At 39.1% G+C, this 26,433-nt stretch overlaps 1 protein-coding gene across 1 annotated transcript; it reads left to right on the top strand.

Moving 5' to 3' along the window:
- The first annotated feature begins 45 nt into the window (after positions 1-45).
- On the top strand, positions 46-24,864 carry MINDY4B (MINDY family member 4B). The gene is made up of 12 exons (XM_032225686.1): positions 46-158; positions 409-436; positions 7,139-7,312; positions 8,350-8,469; positions 10,525-10,619; positions 14,299-14,464; positions 15,649-15,714; positions 17,358-17,428; positions 19,755-19,827; positions 20,517-20,690; positions 22,071-22,251; positions 24,113-24,864. Exons 1-12 carry the CDS (start codon positions 46-48, stop codon positions 24,253-24,255), a joined length of 1,404 nt encoding a protein of 467 aa, XP_032081577.1. The 3' UTR covers positions 24,256-24,864.
- Positions 24,865-26,433: the final 1,569 nt, after the last annotated feature.

Raw genomic sequence — 26,433 nt, 5'->3', positions numbered from 1 at the left:
GCTTATTGCTAATTGTGAAAATACATAGCTTTGTGCATCAAACAGATGGACAAGGAAGCATCTAGTGATATGTGCAGCTCAGTCCAAATGGAGCTAGAAGAGATATCCAGCAAAATAGCAGATCTAGACAAGTGGAGAAAGATTTTCAACGTTCGTGGGTAAGGTTTTTTCCCTCTATAATTGTATAAGTACTAAAAATTAGATGGCTTTTAAGGTCAAGGTTTTATGGAAATAAGACCCACGTAATTTATGAAGACTTTTTTGTAAACATGTTTAGGACTGGAATGTTCCCTATCTAATGTACTAAGAGGTGAAGTGGTTTGATACAGAATGGTAACCTTTATGATGATGTATGCGTAAGCTATCCATTTGCTAGATGGTTATTTTCAACTGTGTTTTTCTCCATAGGTTGGAGATCAGTCACAGGACCTTTCAGGTAAGTGTCCTTCATACTTTTTCAGTATGTTGATCAGGTTGATCTTTGTTCTCACATAAAATTGAATGTATCAGTAGATTAATCTTGCCTCAACAACCACTCATAAAAATAGCTTGTGAACCTAAGAGAGATGATGAGAGTTTTCACTTGTGCAATAAATCAGAGAAACTATTCAAATGGGCACTCAAAAATGTTTTCACACAGAGATGTTTCTCAATTTTTGTAAGTTTAAATGCATTTTAGAAACCTTTGCATATTTAGATACCTTATGTATTACTACTAGTGCATTTTAAGAGAGAGAAAATCTAATCCAGTTTTTCTACATCAATTTCTAAAGCATTCTAAGCTAGACATTTGTTTTTCTAAAAATATAGATATGCTTAGGATAACTATACAATTCTGTCTTTCTCCAGCACTGTATCCACACATTTTATGGTTCTATTTTTACAAGTAAGTGTCCATATCTATAATATCTGTGGTCCAAGAATGATAATTAAAAAGTAATCACAGCAACAGCACAGCAAAAAAATTTCATATGGACATTTTGCATTAAAAATAAAGTGAATCACATTGATTGTGTTTTGATTAGAATTGTATGTATAACTGCTGATAAGATCAGAAGCCACACACACAAACATATAATATACATATTCATGTTTTCTGATCTTTTATTATTTTTCTCTATCCCTTTTTGCTTTTGCTCTCTTCTTTTTATCTCTTTTCACATTTATTTTCACATTTACTTTTAATTTCCTCTTTCCTTTTTCACATTTACTTTTCTTTGAATGTAATTCTTATTACATTATAAAATCTTTCAATACAACTATTTTTTAAAACAATACAGTAAAAAAGTAACTGTCATCACTAAAATCAACCTGAAAGTGAAGAAGTGAGTTTATTTATGAATGCAGAGACTACGATGTACCTCAAAAAGTATGACTTGGTCATCTAGGTTATGTATATGCGTGAAAGTGGGAAATCATAGCTGGTATGGTTTATATTTCAATCCTATTGGTGGCAAAAATAAAGGAAGAATTGGGTGTGTTTTGCAGGGGAAAGTGTAGCATTCTGAATAAATGTGGTAATGAGGAAATTATTCTGTTACGCAATAGTGACGGGAGATAAAAAAATCAGAACTTGAAAACTGATAAATAACTGCTTTGTTGTGTGATGTTTTGAAATCTTGGTTTAAGTGTAGATCTATTTATGTAAACAAATGGAAAGATTGATGACAAGTTTTGAATATGGGTCAGAATTTTGGTACTGTCAAGAAGGCATCTTGGGAAAATGATATGAAAGAAAGGGAAAGACTCTAGAATAAAAACAAATTGATTGCTGAAAGAGAAAGTATGAGTTTTGTCTGAATAGGAAACAGATGAATTGGGTATAAAGAAAGAGGATATGAAAGCTGTTTGAAACAAATGTGAAAAAAATCCATTATAGAGTTCACAGAAGTGTGTGTGTCATCAGGGAGACAAGTATGTTGTGATAGGCAAGACTTAAATTTAGCAGCAGGATGCTCATGATTGACATATGCCTTTGGAAGGAACAGAGTCAACAAGAAAGGTCTTTGTGCTGTACAGAGCGGGCGAGATAGATGGATAGAGAGACAGAGATACTAAAATAGAGAGACAGAGAGACAGAGACAAAGATGGATGATGGATGGATGGATGGATGGATGGATGGATGGATGGATGGATGGATGGATGGATGAAGATAGATAGATGATAGATAGATAGATAGATAGATAGATAGATAGATAGATAGATAGATAGATAGATAGACAGACAGACAGACAGACAGACAGACAGACAGACAGACAGACAGACAGACAGACATAGATTTTGGTAAAAATAAAGAAGAGGGGGGAAAGAAATGCCTTTATTAAAGACCCTATTGGACAAGCAAAAAATGTAGATGAAGCCGTTCTGCATCCTATGTACTTCTCTCAAAGTGACAAACAATAGTGATTATGAGAGATACATACACAGCTCTCCAAAATGCTGAAGATAAATAAACCCTTCCTTCTACAGGAAATGGAAGGAGAAGCTTATAACCAAAGATATACTAGGTAGCGTCCATAATATGTAGGAATTTTGTCAGAAAGGCCAAGAGCTGAGGCCTGTAAGAGATATCAAAAACTACAGAGTGCTCTTTGAGTTAGTTAGAAACAAATGGACACCCAGAGACTATAGTTCCATTGTGAGGAGAAAGTATGAATTAGCAATAAGTGATGATCAGAAAATAGAATTTCTTAACTTCTATTTTGTGCCTGTCTTCTCTCTGAAGAGAAATAGAGCACTCACTTTATTTTCATTCTGCATTGGATGAAGAAGAAAACTCCAGTTTGGGATAGACAAGGAGAGGGCAAGAGACAACTTAGCTGAAATGAAGGAAATAATGAAGGTGATCATGGAATCATTTTAACTCTCATAGTGTTTAAGAACTTCCAGAGGCTTGTACAAACCCAAGATGAGCAAAAATAGAGGGGGGGGGGGGGAGAAGAGAAACTAGAAATATGTCAACATATTTGGATGTGATTGGATAGGCAGGAGCTAGTAAAGGTTTAGCTGCAAATTAATCATGTTGCATTACTACTTTAGTAGATCAGAAAACCATACGCCTATTATATCTGGATCTCAGCCAAACCTTCAGCTAAGTTGCCCATGACATGTTCCTTAAAACAATGGTAAAGCATGGCTAGATGATACTACTGTTGATGGACTGATGATTGTCTAAGATATTGTACCCAAGCATCCTTGTTAATGGTTCCATTTCACTAGGAGGGAGATATCAAATAGAGTGCCATAGAATGTGTAATGGATTCTAAGCTATTCAGTATCTTCATCAGTGACTGAAATGAGGGAGTTAAGGAGTTCCTGATCAGCTCTCCAGATAGTACAAAAATGCTGCAGCTGGATAATACTTTAACAGGAAGAGATTTTTTAGAAAAAAAATCTAGATGTTTGAATTGTGGGCTGAAATGAACAGCATGGAATTCAAAGAAAACTGTAAAATTCTTCATCTGAGAAGGAAAAATGAAAGGCAGAAATATGTTCATAATAAATGTTCCATAGTTTATTTATTTATTTATTAAATGTATTAACTGTCCATCTTATTACAGGGTGATTATATAGAATGCAGGAGATCCACATTGGCAATAGTGCATGTGAAAAGTATGCGGTGTCCTTATCAACCATAAGTTAAACCTTAGTTTGCGGTGTAATGCAGCTGCCAAAAGGCAAATGCTATTTTGGAGTACATTAATAAAAAGATTGGCCCTGATCACAGTAACTGTTCATTTTAATTTTACCCAATCAGAACCTATTTGAAATATGTGTCCACAACTGGGATCGGACCAATAGTTCGAAAAGGATAGGGATGAATTAGATAGCAATAGCACTTAAGACTTATATACCACTTCACAGTGTTTTACAGTCCTCATAAGTGGTTTACAGAGTCAGCATATTGCCCCCAACAAACTGGGTCCACATTTAACCAACCTTGGAAGGACAGAAGGCTGAGTCAACCTTGTGCTGGGTCAGGATTGAACTGTCAAACTGCTGGCAATCAGCAGTCAGCAGGAGTAGCCTGCAGTACTGCATTCTAACCACTAAACCACCACGGCTCATGAGTAGTGTTATGACTTTTTTATTGTGTTTGTAAAGAGAGGATACATCCCATTTGTTGGAAGAATGCCATTATTGTTCCTTTGCACAAAAAAAGGGGGGGTAATAAGAGGGAATAGTAAAACTACACATGGATTGATTCATTAAATATTCTTGGACAGGGATTTTGCAGAATTCCGACTTAATAAGTATAAGTAGTCACAATACCAATACTTGGACATGCAGTCAGGTTTACGCCTAAAAGGTCATAGACCAGTTTTAACTCTTCAGCAGTTCCGTGAGAAATGTATGTGCGCATGTGCGAGGAATGGAAGATGGCTGCTCGAGTGAAACGCTTGAGCTGTGTGAGGAGAGAAGAATAGAACTGAGAGGGATGGAGCCCCAGAACTTCAAAGGGAGAAACCCCCTCATTGAGGTTATCCACTGAGCAGTCCGGGGGGAGCATTTTGGTTGGAGGGGGGTCACCCAAACAGCCCCTAGATGCCTGAATGCTCTGAACCTTTTTTCCATCTTCATGCCGGCTTGCGGTAAGACGACGGCGCTTAAGTCCAGCTTTCTGAATTTGGCGGTGGCGGCAATGGCGGCGTTAGGACAGCAAGCCTCTAAACTCCTGGCCGCTAGACTTTGAAGAGAGGAGTGGGGAGTGCCGAAAGGAAGGAGTGGGGGAGCACTGAAAGGGGTGTCGCTCAAGTGGCCCCTAGACACCCTGAATGCTTTGGATCCTTTCCACCCCCCACGCTGGCTTGTGGAAAATGGCAGCGGCGGCACTCTGAATTCGCCCTGAGTTCGGCATTTTTTAAATTTAGTGGTGGCGGGAACGAGGGTGCTGGGATGGCAAAACTCCAGCTCCTAGCTTTTTGGAAGGGAGGAGCCCCCTTACTGTGAGATTGGGAGCAGTGGCGGTGAAGGCGCTAAGGCGGTGTGCGACCAGGACAGCGTGCAAATTTTGATCTCCGTGCTGGGCCACAGACTTGGTCACAGACTTGATTGAGTTAACGTGCTGCGTTGGGGCTTTGAGGAGGAGTGGTGTGTGGTTTTATCAACTGGACCATGTCTACCATGGTTGGGTGGTTGGCCTGTGCTGCTGCTGCTGCAACAGCCTTCCCAGCCCCCCACAGACTTCCCCCCTCCCCCCCTCTCTTTTGCTACCCATTATCCATCATCTGCTACCCCGCAGGAAGACCTTTTACGACCGCACCCTTGGCCGGGCCAGCTACCACTCCAGTCATTTCCAAACTTTCAAACTTTGGACTTTTGGACCTTTTCCCCCCACTCCCCCCCACCCCTCCTACCATTGTTCTGAACGTTGCCCTGTTCCATCTACGCCCCCTTGGGACTGTGCCCCTTCGGACTAACGGCGAGAAATGGGGGGGTGAGGCTTTGGACTGCCTCTTGTTCTAACTTGGCATTTATGCCCCCCCATCTACATCTACAACTATCCCATCCATCTTTGACTCTGGACACTCACCGCCTATGCCTTCACATTGTATATTTGTTGATTTAGAAAAGCATATGAAAAACTGAACAGGCTTGTATTATGGAAATTTTTGCATGTATTAAACCTTGGTTGATGAATGCAATCGGGTAATATTTTTGAGAGTAAAACAGAATGCCTACCAAATGGTTTTGAGCAGGATGTAATGTGTTATGTTACCTTGCTGGTTTAATGTATTCATAAATAAATGTATTGGGACTCTGTAAATGAATTATAATTCCTTAACCTATAATAACATTAAACAAACAAGTCTAATATGTGACAATGTTAGAGTTGTGTTCATGGGGACATGAATGCGTGTGTACTTTGAATACAGATGACGCCATTTTGCTGGTAGAAAATTCAAATGATTTGCAAATGTTAAATGAATTGTCTGATGCAATGAGGAATATGGCTCTAAAACGTAATATATCAAAAGCCATGATAGTTGTTGTTTCCGGGCTGTGTATAATGTAGCTTTCTCTAAAAAGAAATAATATGATGGGTATGTATGAATATACTATATGGATAAATACACATTCCAGCACACATTAATCACTTAGAGATACCTTCAAAATTGATAGATGGATTCCTTATATGAGATCAGGGCAAGAGCATGTTTTTTTTAATCCACCAACAATATTTTGAGTCAGCCAATGTTTATGCAAGTGAACAAATATTAACAGAATGGATGTATAAACCACGCATATGGCTGTTTTAGAATAAACAGCAAAATTGAGATCTATTTAGTTCAGTAGTGCAGCAATTATTCTTTATCCATATAAATATACTGCATATGGCTCATAATCAGCCTTCACTAAAAAACAAATTAAAAAAACTATTTAAAGCAACTATTAATTTATGTGGAGACAGGAGAATAATTTGAAATTTCTATATGAAAAAAATATCTCTATTTTACTTTGACATTTGTTTCTAAATAACATCACTTTTCTTCAGTAATTCAGAATATTGTATTAAGTCTGTTCTCCCTTTTAAGTGCCACCAGTCACTTGATAACTTGTGACGTCTTTCATTCTATCCGTTAGCTATGGATAGCAGACTGAAACTAAGTCAGCTCAAACGATGGGTAGGTTCTAAGTTAAGTTATATAGAAATATTGCAGGAGGAAGTAAACAGGAATCAAATAGTAAGTAAGACAAATATTTGTCTTTTCTTTCTTAATAAGAAAGTGAAACTGACATGTATGCTTGGGAATTCCAGGAGTTGATTATTTTTAATTAGTTAAGTTTGCTGTAGACTATAATACATGAATCAGAATATAAATGAAACAATGTATGTAGCTCAGGAGTAATTGTGAATGCTCATTCTGAGCCTCCAAACTCCAAATATTTCAATGGAATTTGCTTCTAAGGAAATTTGCTTAAGGTAACCAAGTGCCCACATTATTATTGTACCAATTGTACTTTCTGCAAGTAACAATATTGTTTGCCTTTAAATTACTGTCATCTTTTTTTAAGAGAAGCATCTGAAAGAATTGAATTTTCAACCAATGAGTGAAATTAATACAAAAACCTTGCTATTACCTTCCAGTTAAAATGCTCTCATGTTTCTGTTTGTTCCTTTCTTCATCTTTTTCAGAAATACCAAGACTGTAAATCTGATAATGATAAAGAAGATGCCTGTGGAACATGTCAAAATATAAACCCCTCAGAACAGAGCAGGTTTCCATTTAATACTTTATATTCAATTCCCAAAGCTGTAATCATTTCATCAGACCTAGGAGGGCATCCCATCTTATTGGAAATGGCTCTGGTAAGCAGATCTTATCAATTAAGCATGAGCTGAAACTTAATCTTGCCAGAATTAAGGAAACAGAGAATTCTTATCCAGCCATGCTGTTACGAAGAAGACTGCAGGATACTGCTGTTAGAATAATTAAAATAGATGTTTATGGGGAATGATCACTTGAAATCCACAAACCTGATACCTCACTAGGTATAGAGCAACATAGACATTAGAACCAGATCTCACAACAAAGGATAATGCGTCTGAAATTACATGAGTTATTTTGGTGAAGAAGGGCTTTCTCTTTTCGGCACCCTCTCCTACTAACTAGCTAGCATATAAAACAAGATTAGTGAAACAACTCCTTTGCTTGCCTAACAAGCGATGCTCAAGCAATCAAATCACATTATGATTTAATATGATAACCTGGTTTACATAACCTGCTAAAACATAGTTGACTTCTATATTATAATCTAATTTAACCTAGACTACCAAATCAAATGAATTTAACCACAGTACTGGGATCTCCATAATTTCACACCCCCTAGTTCCAGGGCTATTATATGCTTGTTCCTGTTGACTACCACAATCTCTGTTTGAAAGTGTACTTCCAGCACTCCTAGGCCTCTGTTTATTTTGTTACTATAGTGTTGTTCTGGAAACAGGCTGTCAAAATTATATTTAATGATCTGCCTTGGAAAGGATCAGTTTAAAGGGGTTTCAAAACAAAAGGTTACAAGAATAGGGCATGCCATACAATTCCCTTGTTTTGGCATGGTTGCTCAGGAGGATTCATATAAAATAGAGGAAATGCTCTTCACTTTCTATGACATTTTAAGAATGGTCTTATTGATTGCTTTGTAAGCTAGCAATTTTACTTTGTTTTTCTTCTATCTCTAAATCGTTTGGCTCCAGGGATTTTTTGTTTTTACTTGGCTCTCTTTTTATTATGTCTTACAATGATTGTATATATGAGATTTTTAATATATCTACATCACCAAGAGATCTTTGATTATTGGCCGACTTAACAGTGAACTAAATAAATCTATTTTTCCCATTCAAAGGAATTGCGAAGGATGTTATTTGGAAACACATTTCAAGTCTTCAACTATGAATGGAAAAGATCATATTTCAGGTTTCACCACCCTTTTACTGATTTGGCCTATGCCTTAGAGATGGATAAGGTAATGTCTGCCCAACATTTTTTTAAATTGATAAGTACTGTATTTTTTTCACTATAAGATGCTCCATACTATAAGACGTACCTAGCTTTTGGGGAGGAAAAAAAATCTGCCTCTGCTCCCAGCAATTTGCCTCCTTGCAGCAAACAGCAAACAGTCTGGTCAGCTTCAGCAGAGCCTGCTTTAGGTGGTTGGATTGGCCTCCCAGAATACCATTGATCAGCTGATCCAGGCTATGGGGATCATCACTGCCCATCGCCGTCATCAACACCGATCACCACCACCACCTATTGCTGCCTCCTGCACCCCATTTTCAGCCTCCCCATGTCCCATTTTCAGCCCATTCCAGGCAGTAGGGATCGCTGCTGCTGATCACTGCCACCTATCACCACTGATTGCCACTGCCAATTGCCACTGCTGCCATTTGGATCGGCAGCGATAGGTGGCAGAAATTCCCACCGCATGGAACAGGCTGAAAATAGAGCACTCAGAGGCTGAAATGGGGCATGTGGAGATAGCGATAGGCAGTGGCAGTGATCAGTGGCGATGACAGCAATGGGCAGTGGCGATCTCCACACCCTGGAACAGCTGGAACAGCTGATCGGTGGTATTCCGGGAGGCTCATCCAACCACCAATCAGCTGCTCATGCTATGCTGAATCTGCCCAGGCTGTGCTGAAGCTGCCCAGGCTGTTTGTTGTTTTCTGCAAGGAGGCAAATTGCTGGGAGGCAGAGGCCAAAGGGTCTCCACCCTTCAGGTGGGGACCAGTAGGTGACTGGGGCTTCAGCAACATTCATTCTATAAGATGCACAGACATTTCCACTCACTTTTGGGTGGATCTTATAGTGCAAAAAATATAATATTTTATCAGGATCTCACCTATTTACTGGAAGCTCCAATCAAAGCCATATTCTTCCATTCCTTCTGTCTTCTTGAGAGACTGCCTGCTGCCAATTACCTCCCAAAGACCCATTACATCGCACAGGGTCGGCCTCCTCTGGGTCCCATCCACCAGCCAATGCCATCTGGCTATGACCTGGGGGAGGGCCTTCTCTGTCGCAGCTCCGGCCCTTTGGAACGAACTCCCCGTGGAGATTCGGACCCTCACCTCTCTCCTGGCTTTCCGAAAAGCCCTTAAGACCTGGCTGTGCCAGCAGGCCTGGGGTTGATGAGCTCCCTTCCCCTCTCGACAGGTGTGGTTGTTGGTTATTTTAAGTGTTTATTTTGTATTTTCATGTTCCCCTTCCCGTTGGAGTTGTTCGCCGCCCTGAGTCCCTTTTAGGGAATAGGGCGGCATATAAATAAAATAAAACTTCAAACTTCAAACTTCTCTTTTCTGGAATAATAAAAATGGATTGCAAGCAATCTTACTCACTTAAAGAAAGATTTATATTTTTAGATCAGCTTTCTTTAATAAATACTTGAACAAAGTCTAGCACATATGGAAAATGTCAAGTAGTAGAAGACTTTCTCAACTGATTATGTGATTTTTAAGAATGTTTGCACTTTCTAGAGAGAGAATTGGTAAATCCCTCCTTTATACTGTAAGTTCAAAAGTTTCAACTCAGTGCTTCAAAACTTTTCATGTAAAGCCAAAAAAATCTGCATGCCAAGTGTCTGTTGGCAATATTTACCTTTCAAACACAAAACATATTCATAATAATGTGAGCCAGTTTGTTAAACTAATAAATAAATAATAACAGTGACCAATAATTTATTAAATATGTATGCCACCTGATTTGCACAGTCATGTAAATCTGGAAAACACTATTCATACTCAATTTGTGATATAGTATTTCCTGTATCCAAGACCTCTGCTTGACATCTTCTTCCTGCCAGCTAAGCAGACAGCAAGGAGTTAATAGATTTTTGCTTAATTTCATGACATGGAAAAATGTTTGCCCACTATTGTTCTAAATAAGAGCTCGGGAATGTATGTTGCGTAACACTTAGTCTCCTGTAAGGATTGGAGAAGGTCCCCCAACACATTGGGTTTGTATCATAGTGTAAGCAAATCACAGAGCAATTGACTCTTGATTTTTGTTTTTTTTCTTTTAGGGTGGAGCCTCAGCAATCCAGATGGCAGTTCAGGTTCACATCATGAAACACTTTTTGTTTGTACAAAACAAAGAAGTAAATATCTCCCTTCAAAGGTAAGGAAATGTATGCATCTGGGATGGGGGGAAAGTTTTATTTATTAATTTCTAGATGGAGCAGGAAGAACATCGTACAGGTAGTCCTCAATTTATAATCACAATGAAGTCTAAAATTAATGTTGCTAAGCGAGACAGTTGTTAAGTGAGTTTTGCCCCATTTTACAACTTTCCTTGCCACTTTATTCACTTTATTAAGTGAATCACTGCAGTTGTTAAATTAATAACACCATTGTGAAGTGAATCTGGCTGATTTTGCTTGTCCCCAAAAGTGATCATGTTACCCAGGACACTGCAACTGTCACAAATAGTTACCAAGCATTTGAATTTTAATCACATGACTATGGGGATGCTGCAATGGTCATAAGCGTGAAAAAGGGTCGTAAGTTCCTTTTTTCAGTGCTATTGTAACTTTGAACGGTCTCTAAACAAAACTGATATAAGTGGAGGACTGCCTGTAGTAGCATTTTTAAATCATGACTTAGAGCAGAGAGACACTGCTTCTTCTGGACTGAAAACATCAGTTGGACTTTGAGTGGTCTGCCTTGGGTTTCAGTCCCCAAAGCAAGGGTGGGATTCAGCTGGTTCAAATCGGTTCAGGGGAACCAGTAGTTCCAGCGATCAGTTGGCCCTGTCCACCCGCCCCTGCACTAGTCTTTTCTATATTTCCTTTGTTTGAAGCCCAGCCGATAAGTACGACAGAGCAGATTGCCACGCTTCAGCTGTTTTCCACCAGAGTTGCAGTAGAAGATAAGTTTTAGAGCTGTTTTCAAACACACTGTGCGCATGTGGAGCACTTGTTTGGCACATGCATGTGTGAAGTGCACGTATGCATGCAAAGTGTGCACTCAGTGAACCGGTTGTTACCCAGTTGAATCCCACCACTGCCCCAAAGTGACAGGTAGATTTCGATACAGGTAGTATCTAAATCTGATTTTATTTCATTTATTCTTGAATTTAATTAAAATTGGAACATCATCATATTTTTCTCCAATAATTCATTTGTTCAAAGAGTTTGGAGGTCTTGATGACCACAGCCAAGGCTTAATGGTATCCCTTGTAGCTCTAAAACTGCAGGATTTGCAGATATTTTCATGTGAAGGGCAGTAAGCCTTGAATCTCCCGCTCTTCTCCCACAAGTCCAGAGAGGGAATGTCACTTCCTTCAGAGTTCCTTTAATTAACCATATGTAATTTCATTTTTCAGACAGCACTCAGTCCTAAATTTGAGGAGTGTAGAGTGTAGTAGAATCACTCCAGCATCTATTCAATTCATGTACATGTTAATTTGCTGCCATATCTCTATCCAGTGGAGTGACACTAAAGGGCAATTTCCACTGTGAGTTATGAATAGGCAGGAACTTTATAATTTGCATTAGGAAAACAATACAGAGAGTAAAACACAGAGAAATAATTTAAGCAGTAATAAGCAGTGGGACTTAGTGCGATGTATCTTTATGCACACAGCAGGAAGCTTAATCATAGCTAGCACTCCCTGCCCATTAAACTCAGCCATCTTAGTTACAACTCATTTCAACAGCATAGTACATAGTAACATAGCTGAACTGTTTCTTCCCACCTTCTTCCACAAATGTCCACAGCAACAGCCATCCCTCTGCAAAAAGTCTCAGGAAAACGGTCCCCCCTCACTCAATTCTGCATCACTCCAGGCTCTAATCTGCTTCTCCCAGTATCAAACCTCAAGTTTCCTCCAGTTTGGCAGTTTCCTCACAAATGAAATCTGCCAACCATTTTCTCTGTCTCTGTACATTATCTGGCCTGCTACTCCATCTCCAAGCTGCCTCCTCTCTGATTCCAGAAAGAGGAATTCCAGCTGTCAAAGCATGGTAGATTTTATTTATTATCTGTCTGTCTGTCTGTCTGTCTGTCTGTCTGTCTGTCTGTCTGTCTGTCTGTCTGTCTGTCTATCTATCTATCTATCTATCTATCTATCTATCTATCTATCTATCTATCTATCTATCTCTATCATATTTAAACTCTGCCCATCTTGCCTAGATGTGACTCAGTAAAAACAAAAGGATATAACGCTGAAACATTAAACAAATATTAAAACTAAGCCTGGTTTAAAATGGGCAAAGATGGGAAGGGAACAAGATGCACATGAGAAGGAAATGGATCTTATCTTAGTCCACAAAGCACTTCCAGAAGGACACATGCGCATGGGGGTCCCAAGCCAAGCCAGTTGACAGAGCCAGATTTTCAGGCCCATTTCGAAGGCCAAAAGGGTAGGTGCTGATCTCACTTTGGGGGTGGGGGTGGGGGGGCATGATGTTCCAAAAGGTGGAAGTCACAGCACAGTCTTCTCCTGCCAGTCAGCATTCCTTGACTATTGAGGTCTGCTGGTGCAGGTGGGATGAGCCAATCCCATTGGGGTTCTCAAGTAATCTGAATCCATATGAACCTGCACAGTGGCTGCTGGGCAACATTCTGCAGACTGAAGAAGGGTGGAGAAATCATGGTGTTTTGTTGCACTTATCACCATGAGGTAGGTTTTAATTGTGGTTGTCATTCATGTTGGTTGAGTTCCCCCCTGATTTCCTCCTTTTAATTCTTGCTGAATCACAACTAGTATTTTTATCCCCATTGATGTTGATCCCTTGGTCACTTCAGGCTGCCACTCTCTAGGTTAATTTCTTTTTCCTAACCATCTCTCTAAGCTAGTGTTTCTCAATCTTGAAAATATTGCATATTGGACTTCAACTCCTGACATTTCCCAGCCAGCATGTTGACAGGAGAAATGTGGGACATATCTTAATTTGCTATGGTTGAGAAAACCGCTGTAGGCGAAACTTCTGCTGCTCAACTTTCTCCTTTTTTGCACTTGTTTGTCTATTTGTGTCTCTACCTATGTTCATAGCTTGTTATCTCTTTTTTGTCTCTGAGGTCCATTTCTTGCCTCTTTATGATCTTGGGGGAAAACCCTCCCTTCAGAAGGTTTTCCATTTCTGATTTTCCTACCAACTCCAAGCTCTCTCCAAACCCCACTTTATCACTTTGCTTAATCTCTTTTCACCTTAGCATCTCCAAAGATCTTTTGTCCTCTGCTTTTGACCTTCCTCTGCTAAACATGTGAAAGTACCATATTTTTTTGCACTATAAGAGGTTCCGGACCATAAGGCGCATCTAGCTTTTGGGAAGAAAACAAGAAAAAGAAAATCTGCCTCTTCCTCCCAGCAATTTGCCTCCTTGCAGCAAACAGCCTGGTCAGCTTCAGCACAGCCTGCTTTAGCACGAGCAGCTGATTGGCGGTTGGATCGGCCTCCCGGAATACAGCCAATCAGCTGTTCCAGGCTGCAGGGATTGCATTTAACATTAATCCTGGTAAGTTTCATCACCCAATTTAAGAAATCGAGATTTGAACCTACCTTGTTGAGTTCAACATTTGACCATAGTTTCTTACTCAATGATATATGATATACATGTAATTAATAAGAGGAACCATTTTGGAAACTTTTTCTCAGCCACTTAGGGAAAGCTCTGGTATGAGAATGCATCCAAGTCTTGCATATCGTATTTAAATATCATGCTAAATCATGGTTTGGGTTTTGTTTTTACACGTCCAATCCAATGTCTTGGAGAATAAAAATCAAAGAAATGGTTCAGAATCTAGTGATTTACTTTCATGGTTCCCTACAACTTTTTTCTGTTTGGATTTCCAGTATATCTGACATAAGCCTTAAAGAGCAAGAAAAAACTCTTACGACAGCACTAGCCGATATTCTGTGGACAGCAGGAGAAAGTCAGAGAGCGACTATCTGCCTTATCACGGATGGTGCTTACTTTACTGCAAATATAGACTATGAAGTGGATCACTTTACTGAACAAGTAAGATAAGCTATTTTAAAGATTGGGAAGGGAGAAATATTTTAGTTGCGTTTAGACCCAACATAAGAAAAACTCAAAGGTACAAAGCTAAATAAATTCCACCCATTCAAAGCCAGAATTCCAAGAACCTAAGTAAAAGTACAGGGAGCCCTTGACGTACAACCGTTCATTTAGCAACCATACAAACTTACAATGACACTGAAAAAGGTGACACACAATTCGCCATTTCTCTTATGACTGTTGCAGCATTCCCACAGTCACGTGATCAACATTTGGGCACTTGGCAACTGGCATGTATTTACAACAGTTGCACTGCAGTATCCCATTTGCAATCTTTGCAGCCAGTTTCCAACAAGCAAAGTCAATACAGAAACCTGGGTTCACTTAATGACCACATGATTCACTTAACAACTGCAATGATTTGCTTAACACTATGACAAAAAAATGTCCTAAAATTGAGTGTGACTCACTTAATCACTACTTTGCTTAGTAATGGAAATTCTGGCCTCAAATGGACTATATATGTCTATATATGTACGTAGGTATGTATATGTATATATACACACCTACATACCAGAGGTGGTATTCTGCCAGTTCAGCCTTGTTCGGTAGGCAACCAGTAGCAGCGGCGGGAACCTCCACCGACCCGCCCATCATCATGGACGCTCTGTGCATGTGCAGAAGCGCCATATGCAAGTGAAGCAAGCGTGCGCACACACAGGCTCCCAGTTCCAAACCGGTAGCGAAGATAAGAAGAAACATACATACATATATACATACATACATACATACATACATACATACATACATACATACCACATAAGTCGAGGACTATCTATAATATTGACAGGCTATTTGGGGAAGACTGCTGTATATGATAAAAGACGAAACCATATGTGGGATGCAAACATTCAAACAACCCACTAGATGCAAGGAAAGAGTTAACTTTTTTGTATTACTTTGCTGCTCTTTAGGAGGCATCCACATTTTTCTAACCCAGTGAAATCTGGCAGATTTTACTAAGGTGAACTCTAGGATATGCGAGGTACATAATTCAAATCAGAATAAACAATGCTTGTCTGTGATAATGCTGAATGAGGTAGTTACTATATCTCACAATATTTGTTTTTACTGGAATCCAACCAGTTTATGGCCATTCTGTAGTTCTTAATATTTCTTTGCAGGTTCAACTGTTTGACTTTTTTGAGAAAGAAACAATGCAGCAGTTTATCTTGAATCACATACACTGCGTAAGTAGAGAGTGTGCAATTCATTTGCAAAATTGAATCTGTTCCAATCATTTATTTATTTTTATTATACTCAGAAAGAGAACTACATTTCTGTGTATTTTTCTCTTAAATGATTACTTGTTTGTTTAAATGTTTAAATGTTTATTAACATTTGTAGGCCGCCATTTTCCCTGAGGGGACTCAGGGCAGCTCACATAAAATCAGGAAGGGGAATACAAACAATGACGTAGACACATATAGTAAAAATAATAAGCAACATTCATTCATCATTCGGGAGGGGCGGCTATCTTTGTCCCCAGGCCTGACGGGCTAGCCAGTTCTTAAGGGCTGTGCGGAAGGCCTGGACGGTGGTGAAGGTACGAATCTCCACGGGGAGCTCGTTCCAAAGGGTCGGGGCTACTACTGAGAAGGCCCTCCTCCTTGTAGTTGCCAGCCGGCACTGGCTGGCCGATGGAATTCGGAGGAGGCCCAATCTATGAGATCTAATTGGTCGCAGGGAGGTAATTGGCAGAAGGCGGTCTCTCAAGTACGCAGATCCACTACCATGCAGGGCTTTATGGGTGACTAGTAGCACCTTGAAGCGCATCCGGAGATCGACAGGTAGCCAGCGCAGCTCGCGGAGGATAGGTGTTATGTGGGTGAACCGAGGTGCACCCACAATCACTCGCGTGGCCGCGTTCTGGACTAGTTGAAGTCGCCGGATGCTCTTCAAGGGCAGCCCCATGTAGAGCACATTGCAGTATTCCAGCCTAGAGGTCACAAGGGCCCGAGTGACTGTTGTGAGAGCCTCCCGATTCAGGTAGGGAGGGACTTCCTGTTTACTAGGGATTATTCTTAAATCATCCTACACAGGATTGCTGTATGGTTCATATCCAGAAGTGTTAACTAATTCAATTTTATTCTGCTGCTAAACGTTTCATACATTTTGAATAATCATGTTTGCTTTTGTATGGAGAAGTTTTCTTCTCCAGCTCATGGGTTAGAGTGGATAGTGGGTCCTGTCTACTTGATTGTTGTTCTTCTAGCATTTGGTTATTTTAACTACATTTTAAAATTATTATTTTCTGTATATAACCCAGAGTTGTTGTTGAATTTTGCAGCCACGTAAATTTTAAAATAAATAAATAAATATATGCTGGTGAAGAAAGGGTGGCTCAGTGACTAAGACGCTGAGTTCGTCAATCAGAAAGGTCAGCAGTTCGACGATTCAAATCCCTAGCGCAGCATAACGGAGTGAGTTCCCATTACTTGTCCCAGCTTCTGGCAACCTAGCAGTTCAAAAGCATGTAAAATGCAAGTAGAAAAAATAGGAACCACCTTTGGTGGGAAGGTAACAGTATTCTGTGTGCCTTCAGCATTTAGTCATGCTGGCCACATGACCACGGAGACGTCTTTGGATAGCTCTGGCTCTTCGGATTTGAAACAGAGATGAGCATCACCCCCTAGAGTCAGAAATGTGTGCTAGGGGAATCTGAATCTGAAGAATTTTGGAAGTCCCAGTATATCTGGAAAATACTGGGTTAGGGAAGGCTATTTTGGATAATTTTGTAATTAAAAACAAGAAACAACATCTAATTACAATTGTCAGAGAAGTTGGGCAATGTTAAAATTATTGATGTTTTTTTTTAATCTATTTGAATCAGCTAAACTCTGAAGGAAGTCATGGGGTGATCTTATTTCTGTATAGTTTACTTTTCTCCAGAACATTTGAAAGGTAAAATGTTTTTTTTCCTTTTTTAAATACTTAGATTTAAGTTAAGCAACTATTTACCAATCAATGTGTATACCTTTAAGATTCTGCAAATGCTATTTATATTCATAAGTAAAGAAAGTTTTATAAGATAAGTTGATTGATCCATATACTATCAATTGTAAGAAAAAATTACATGGGATAATGCAAATGTAATTGTTAATTTGCAAAGTTATCAAGTTTTGGTCAAAAAGATTACTGTGACGCCATGGGCTAAATCCAGTTGCTCAGAAGAGATTTAGCAATATTATTTTATTTAGGCATATTGAAACAAGTCCTACCCACTTCCACAAATGTCTTTCATGCAATAGCTGGTCTCTTTCTTACTCTCTGTAGCCTCTCAAAATGATTCTTGCCATCCTACCCTACTTTAGTTTTTTGTTAGGCAGGTAAGCATATTTCTTTTTTTTAAATGCATTCATTGAGCTAACATGCTGATTTTCCAAGGTTGGCTGTTTAGAAACACATTCCGGTAAATGGGAGGTTGCCACTTTCAGCATTTCAGCATTCCTTTTTTATTGTTAAAAATTCTATAATTAGGCTAAAGGGGAAGAGTGAGCAGGCACATTAGTGCTCAGGCATGCCTGCCTAGGTTGTACAATGATTCAAATTCAATAGAAGAGTGCTAATAAATGAGAATATTTGTAGGTCAGTTTTGACCGTGACCCATCAAAACCGCGGTCCACTAAAGCGCACCCGATTAAAGCGTGTACCTGACGTCATCATCAGTGCGACAAATACGACCGTGGAGAAAAAAGGGCGCTTTAAAAAGCTCTTTTAAAGCAAGCCAATTCACATAAAGGTAAGGGTTAGGTTTAGGGTTAGGGTTAGGTTTAGGGTTACATTAAGCATTAGGTTTAGGGTTAGGTTAAGGGTTAGCGTTAGGTTTAGCGTTAGGTTAAGGGTTAGGTATAGGGTTAGGTTAAGGGTTAGGCTTAGGGTTAGGTTTAGGGTTAGGTTTGGGGGGTTAGGTTTACATTTACACGTTAATTTTAAGTTTACCGCTCACAGCGTGCTGTTTTCATCGCGCTGTGATGACGTCACGTACGTGCTTTCGTCGAGCGCACTTTAGTCTACCGCGGTATTGTGGTGGAACCATTTTGACATGAGGAGTCCTTGGTGCTTTCTGACCTTTGGTTGTTGTTTTTTTGAAGATGTAGGCAGATGTACCTAGATGTAGATCTAGGTAACCTCATCAGTACTAGTCCCTGGTAGTGATATGATTGGACGGAGCAGTATGCCAGATTTGTGCTATTTAGGGACATCCCTAGAAGCGTAGTCACTATCACTGATGATGTTACCTAGTTTGGGTAATGAAATGTCTGCAAGAAAATAAGCAAGCTCAGAGAGCACCAAGGGCCCCAGAATATTTGTAGCTCAGGGCTGAACTATGGCGTCCTTGGTGGTCTCTGAGCTTGGTAGTTTTCTTGCAAACATTTCATGACCCAGTCACGTACCCAATGCCAGTTGGGTAATGAAATGTCTTCAAGCAAACAACAAACCAGAGAGCATCAAGGACTCCATTTCAGTTTCACAGAGAAGCTATTCAATATATATGGATATAAACATAGTCCTTGTTTGCAAACAGTCCCATTTTTTTCCCTTGGGGAAAAAAGAAACCTTTGATGTCTGGAATCGCTGAATGTTTTTCTGTTGGTTGCAATGTCACAATAACAACAACAGAGTTATAACCATGTACTATGCAAATTGTAAATATAAAACCAAAGTAGGAAAGAAAAAAAGGTTCAAGAGATGCAGGTGATTTTACAGAAAAGCTCTTAAAAAAAACCCTTCAATTAAATGACCCTTAATTTTCCAGGTTCATGTTTGTTATATCTTTGCTTATTATTTCCATATCCTGCGTCTCTAAGGGAGATTTATTTGATTCTCTTCCTTCTATTTTATCAATTTCATAACTCTGCTACTGCATATAAATTAAACTTGAGTGTTTATATAAAGAAAAAGGCTGGACATGATCTCAATAATATTTTAAAAAATGAAATGTGCTGTGAAATAACAAATATTCATACAGAATAACCTTCATGACTCGATCTGGTCTCCCAGCTAGGTCTGATGTTTCAGTTAGTATCATACTGATTATTACACCCTGCAATGATGTTAAACATTGTTCATTCTCCTTCTTATAGGCTTTGCCATAGGATAGCTGAAACAGGATTTTGTATAGATGGCAAACTATAAATAAAATGAACTTAATTAAGTGAAGTTTATTAAGAGTTAAACTATAAGTGAAACTAATTCTGTAGCATTTTCTTTGTGTTTGGCTAAACAGGCTTCAGAGAGATCTCGACTTCACCACAACTCACTTGTTACATTGTCAACATGGAGACATTAGCTGCAGACAAGTATGTTTCTAAATATGAAATTTATGATCTTTGACTATTTTTCAAAAGTACATAAAAATGAAAAAAAATAATATGTTGCTATACTTTAATGAGGGACATAGTGGCTCAGTGGCTAAGACCCTGAGCTTGTCGCTCAGAAAGATCAGCAGTTCGGAGGTTTGAATCCCTAGTGCTGCGTAACAGAGTGAGCTCCCGTTACTTGTCCCAGCTTCTGCCAACCTAGCAGTTCGAAAGCATGTAAAAATGCCATTAGAAAAATAGGAGCCACCTTCAGTGAGAAGGTAACAGTGCTCCATGTGCCTTCAGCATTTAGTCATGCCGGCCACATGACCACAGAGATGCCTTTGGACAGCACTGACTCTTCAGCTTTGAAACAGAAATGAGCACTACCCCCTAGAGTCGGGAACGACTAACACTTATGTGCAAGGGAAACCTTTACCTTTACTTTATATTTTAATGTTTCCAGTTACTGGGCAATGTTAGGTTTTAGGGTTTAGAGATTGTAGCCAAGACAAAAGATTTCCTGATGTTTTGCCAGCAGCTGGAGCTGACACCTTCAGAGGCAGGTTGGTTTGCCTAGCAGACTCCAGGCAACTGAGCAGAAATTTATTGGGCTCTTGTCTTTATAGTCAGGTCTCCTGATTCTTAATATTACCTGGAAGTATAATATTGGTCTTTTCTCCCTTTAGGCAATTCTGAATCTCATTTTAACAGGCAGGGCAAGTCCACATGTGTTCAATGGATGCCAAAGGCTTGACACTGAAGGCAGCGTGCAAAAAGTACTGCATGGCATTCTCTCGCGTAGTGATGTTGGCTACTTACGATGGAGCAGGGAAGAAGCAGAACAGTACAGATCTCTACAGGTGTGGGAAAAAAGCATTCAGCTTACAAGTATTTGAAGGAGTTTTTCTCCCTTGATCAGCCAGTCCAGTCCCCATAAGAGGGTCTCAAAATAGCTTTGAGACACCATGGGCCAACAAAAGTGAGGACAATGAGAAATGACAGCCAGCATATAGAAGAATAAAAAAAACATATTTCTTGATGAAATAAAAGGTTGATTTAGTTTAGCATTTTGTTCTGACAGGGTCCAAGCAGGTGTTAACAAGAAGCTCTTAAACAGATGTCCTTCCTATAATCCCTTCTCCCAGTAACTGATAGTAATACTGGACATTATATGTGCAAGCAAGATTTTCAGCCTCTGAGCAGAGACACTCGCCTGCAATCTACATCAGGCCTCCCATGGTCTCTCTGCTACTCTTAGGCACCCTGCACTCCTTACTCTACTGCATTGCCTCTCCACTCATGGGCTGAAAATCCTGATGAGATTTCTGCTCCCTCTCATCTCTGGAAGCTGGCTGAAAAAGCTCCCTGACAAAAGCCAAGCCAGCACAGGGCTAAAATCCTTCAGTGCTCCTTGCCAAAATCCAAGCAGACTCAGAGCTGAAATCCTTCAGCAAGGAACTTTCTGGGTCAGACCCCAGAGATGAGAGGGATTCCTTTGGGCAGGCAACGGCAATTTGCAACAGTCCCTGCTGGTTTTCCCATTGACTTTCTGGGGAAGCTGGCAGAGAAAATTGCAAATGGCGATCACATGATCATGAGGCACTTGCCGACCAGATGTAAGCGTGAACAGGTTGTTAAAATACCTAAACTGCAATTATGTGACCATGAGTTGAGGGCACATCCTCTTTTATCTGGAGAAGTTCCAAGGAACCAGTCTGTTCACCATTGGTCTTTGCTGCAGTCATTGGCTCCATTTTAGCAGAGCTGTCTTAAGTTTACCATAATCCCCCAGAAGTCATATTTCATGTGTTTAAATTTCTGCTTAGTATTTGTTAGGTTGGTGATGTTGCCACAACTCTTAGAAGATAATTTTATAATTCATGTGTTTTTCTCTTTCATCATTCAGCTTCGCTGGATAATTCCGGCTATTTCTTGGACTGCCATAACTTTCACAGTCCACTTGACATCATTTTAGAAGAATTGAAGATCTTAGGAAATGGTAGCTTACTATCCCAGACATGGCTAATTAGACATCCCTCAGAAAAATCCAGAATTGTTCCCAGGGTGCTTGAAATAAAGAGCCACTTTTTACAGACAATGAATCTCATTTTACTTTTATGCCAGTTTAACCTATTTAGAGTTAAGTGTTTGCATTTTAAATTTAGAAATATGTAATTCCAAAAAAACATGCAAATTCATTTTATTTCACTTGATGCATAACTACAACTTTTATACTCCAGGTTGGAAGCATGTTGAAGACACCAAAATTGCCAATATGGCTGTGCAACATAAATGAAACATACAGCATTCTCTTCAGCTTAAACAGGTTGCTATTGTCTGATTGGAAAATGGAACATCTCTTTGATTTATATTTTTATAAAGGCAAGCCCTCCCAAAAGAAAACTATTCATCTAACAATAGGTAGGCATTTATATTTCTTGGAGAAGTATTAAAGAAGATGCTTATTTCTTTTTCTTTCCCCCACAAGTAATGCTTAAATCCATTTCCCTGTCATTTCTGATCATTGTAAATCAAAATTTAAAAGTGATATTGATTTAAATGCCCCTTCTAATTTTTAACTGTAAAGTGATGAATCCCAGATTAAATAGTATTCCTAAAATTCTTGGAAAATCACCCAAACTACGAACAAATTAAAATAAACAATATAACACCTTAAAAGATCCAGCTCTGACTAAGAATGAACTTGAAAGAAATACAGTTTCTGGGGAAAATTCCAAAAGTATTGCTAATAAAGATAAGGGAAATACTACAATTGTTTCAAGCCATATAAGCCATTAAAGGACTTGCCTAAAGATCATATATATCATAAAACTGCTCTCTATTTTTTACAATAAGTGATGTGCTAGAGTGCGATTATAAAAAAGTGAAGGTTTGAATATCATAGCATGGAATACTATGCTAGAATGAGAAGGCAAGAAGGGACTTTTTAAATGGAATGGGACAATTCATTGTGACCAACTTGCCATGGACAAATCACCATGGGACAATTCGCTATGGACAATTCACATCAGGACAATTCAACAATTGGGTTTAATTGTTCAAAACAACTACAAACAAATATTTTATTTTTGGTCATTCACATTTTATTTTGTCCCTCCTTTGGTATCTGTTTTTAAATGGTTCTATTCCACAAGTTCTTCAATATTAGTGTAACTCTTGTTCCACAATGAATTGTCCCATGGCAAGTTGGCAGCGATGAGTTGGCCATGGTGAGTTCACAATGGCAAGTTGATTGTGGAGAATAGTCCTACATCCCTTTTTAAATATTTGAGAGGACTCCATTCAGTGGATAAATATATTAATAAATAGATGAATGATTGGATGGAGAGAGAGAGAGACAGAGGGAGAGAGACTGAGAGAAAGAGAGAGAAAGAGAAACAGAGAGAGAAACAGAGAGAGAGACAGACCAACCATTGAAATCAATGGCCCAATAAATGTGTGAAGAAATTCCAACATTCCATCATGTTGGAATTTCTAATGATCATTCTAATGATGTAGAATGATAAATGCATAATTGCATTTTCATATTTCAAAATATTCTGGGATTCATAGACTTGGAAGAGGTCATTTAGGCCAGGGGTCACCAACCTTTCAGACCTTGGGGACCACTAAATTCATAATTTTAAATCCTGCAGACCACTAATATGATTTTTTTTTAAAAAAAGATAAATAGTATTTAGTACAATATAAAAATGCAAAAAAAAAATTCTTCAGACCACCAAAATTTTCTTGCAGACCACCAATGGTCCCTAGACCACTGGGTGGTGACCACTGATTTAGCCTATTGAGCCAAAGTCTTTGATCAATGCTATTATCCAAATTAAAGCATCCTTTCCCTACCTAGCCTTTATTTGAATATCTTCCATGAAGGAACCCGGTATACTTTTGGATAATTGGTTTCACTGCTGGAAATGTTTTTTTTCTAACATTTAACTGATATCTGCTTTCCTATGTCTTCCATTTCATGTACTCTGGAACTGATCTTGACCACTTGGTCTTCTGTATCAAGAACTGTAGGCAATAGTCCTAATCTGAAATGTAGCTATGTGAACATAGGGCACAATTATTTTCTTTTATATCATTTCTTTCACGAAAGTTACATTTTGTGAGCTTTATTCTAAGAAACATTTCAAAAAGTGACTGAGACTGATTTGCACTTTTAATTTCAATATATGGCTACATGCTGAATTAATCCTAAATTGAACTCAAGATCTGTTTTGCCTGAAACAGAGTAAATGCATGTTTGCTGTTTTCTTCTCAGATACACATTCTCATCACTGGGAAGAAAACCATTGTGTGGATGACAGGGATCCCAACAAGAGAGTGCCATCTCTGGAAATGGCCATTCGAACTAAATGGGAAGGAGCTGCCATCAGCTGGAATGGGACAACTCCTTTCTTCTGATCCATGGGACTGGAGGAGATGGTCATCTTTAAAGGTGCTGCCCACATGAAAGTGAGAAGAAGGAAGACAGTGTATTACTAATTTTAAAAGTTGCTACTGCGAATTATAGAAAAAAATTAGCATAACTCACTCAATTGCTAAATCACTCAATACATCAAGATACAATAGATGGTAGCAAGATGAGTATTTGTCTGTACAGTCATCATTTAGTGACCACAGTTAGGATCAGCAACTGGTCGCAACTGAAAATGTGCAATAAGCAGTCTTGCTCTTGAATAGAGGGAATGGTGAAAATTATGCAAATAGTATTATTCCTCGTGAACATAGTTTTATGTGATGTCAGGCACAAAAAAAAACCACTTCTATTTTGAAGGTTTTCTTATGGCATAGAAAACATCATTAATTTTAAAAAATAGCCAGGGTATGAATCTCAGTTTTATTGAACAAGTCCAAACAGACCTAATCAAAATAGCCAATGAGCTGATGCTTGAACTGTAGCTTATTGATATCTCACTGGTTCTCAGTTATGTGTTCAGAAGCTCATTATAAGCAGAACTGATTTTCTTCAGATTAATGCTATCACAGCATCAATCAACGAAGTGATAGACATACCAGTGGTGGGTTTAAAAAAAATTTCGAACCTACTCTGTGGGTATGGCCTTCTTTGTGGGAGTGGCTTGCCGGCCATGTGATCAGGTGGGAGTGGCTTGCCAGCCATGTGTTCTCTCTCTCTCTCTCTCTCTCTCTCTCTCTCTCTCTCTCTCTTTCCTTCCTTTTGTCTCTCTGTCCCTTTTTCCTTTTTTTCTTTCATCTCTCTCTCACTTTTTCTTTCCTTTTTTCTTTTTTTCTTTCTTTCTTTCTTCCTTTCTCTTTCTCTCTCTGTTTGAGCCTGTGTGTGTGTGTGTGTGTGTGTGTGTGTGTGTGTGTGTGTGTGTGTTATGAAGATGCCGGCGACACTTGTCAGAACCACCTTAAATTACCTCACACACAGCACTGGCATGCATAAGAATATGATGTAAACTTGTTTTTTAAGAGACATCTTTGGTTTGCGTTAAAACAACTTCAACACACGCAATGTTCTGATTGCACCACAAACGCAGTAGTCATCCTTACCTTTCATAGAGGCACTGAATTTTATAAATATGAGCATGATAGTGTAGAATAATCATATCCAAGGACCAGTGGTGGGTTTCAAAAAATTTTGGAACCTCTTTTGTAGGTGTGGCCTGCTTTCTGGGTCCATTGGTGGAACCTCTTCTAACCGGTTCGGTAGATTTGACGAACCGGTTCTACCGAACTGGTGCGAACTGGTAGGAACTCACCTCTGAGGCATACATATTATGTCATGGGAGCAATATTAGCCCGGATTTCTTCTAGCCATTGGGTCAAGAAAGCTCTTGGATAGTAAAGACCTAAATAGAGATAGTATCAATTAGAATTTACATCGCATTTTTGTTGCTCTGTGCATGTGTGGAAGGTCCTGCACATGCACATAGTTGGTGCATGTGAGCAAAGCAAGTATATGTGCACACATGCTCACATTTGAGAACTGGCAACAAAGGTAAGTTGATTTCACCCCTGGAGCCGGTCACAATTGGACTGTCAAACTGCTGGCAGCCAGCAATCAGTGGAAGTAGCCTGCAGTACTGCATTCTAACCACTGTGCCATCATGGCTAATTTTGAACCCAGAATCTACATGGTACATGCATGTTGTCTCAATCCTGATCTTAATGTTTTGAATGAAACAGTCCGCAGGAGAACCTTAAGAGCCTGAGAAGTTTGCATACATGAAACATTCCGATTTTGTCCAGTAGAATGTACAGAGACGCCCCTTTTTAGAACTTACTCAATTTGTGAAAGTCTGGGACACTGAAATCTCTGCAAATTATTATGATATAAATACTTTTGGCTTAGATCAAAGGTTTCTTTAGAAGTGGTAAAGGTAAGGCTAAGCATGGAATAAACAGGATTAACACTATGGGTAATGGGAATCTGGAATCATACTCTTTTAACAAGGCAATATTGAAGCTGAAAGATGCCATGGATAGGCTGTTGGACAAAAGATAAAAATGTTTTTAAAAATTCTGCCAAAATAAAAAATCAATAACAACATCTATAGCAAATCAATCACAAAAACAGCAAAGTAAGAGTAAACAAAGGTGTTAATACATATTAAA

Source organism: Thamnophis elegans, chromosome 10 (assembly GCF_009769535.1).
Source record: "Thamnophis elegans isolate rThaEle1 chromosome 10, rThaEle1.pri, whole genome shotgun sequence".
NCBI classification, from domain to species: Eukaryota; Metazoa; Chordata; class Lepidosauria; order Squamata; family Colubridae; genus Thamnophis; species Thamnophis elegans.
The sequence above is the reverse complement of the archived record's forward strand: the minus strand, read 5'-3'. Positions and strand labels throughout refer to the sequence as shown.

Coding starts and splice junctions, on each gene's coding strand:
- MINDY4B (XM_032225686.1), top strand. CDS start 46: ATGGACAAGGAAGCATCTAGTGATATGTGCAGCTCAGTCCAAATGGAG. Junction 8,470..10,524: donor ATGCCTTAGAGATGGATAAG/GTAATGTCTGCC, acceptor TTTTTCTTTTAG/GGTGGAGCCTCAGCAATCCA. Junction 19,828..20,516: donor GAGACATTAGCTGCAGACAA/GTATGTTTCTAA, acceptor TTCTCCCTTTAG/GCAATTCTGAATCTCATTTT.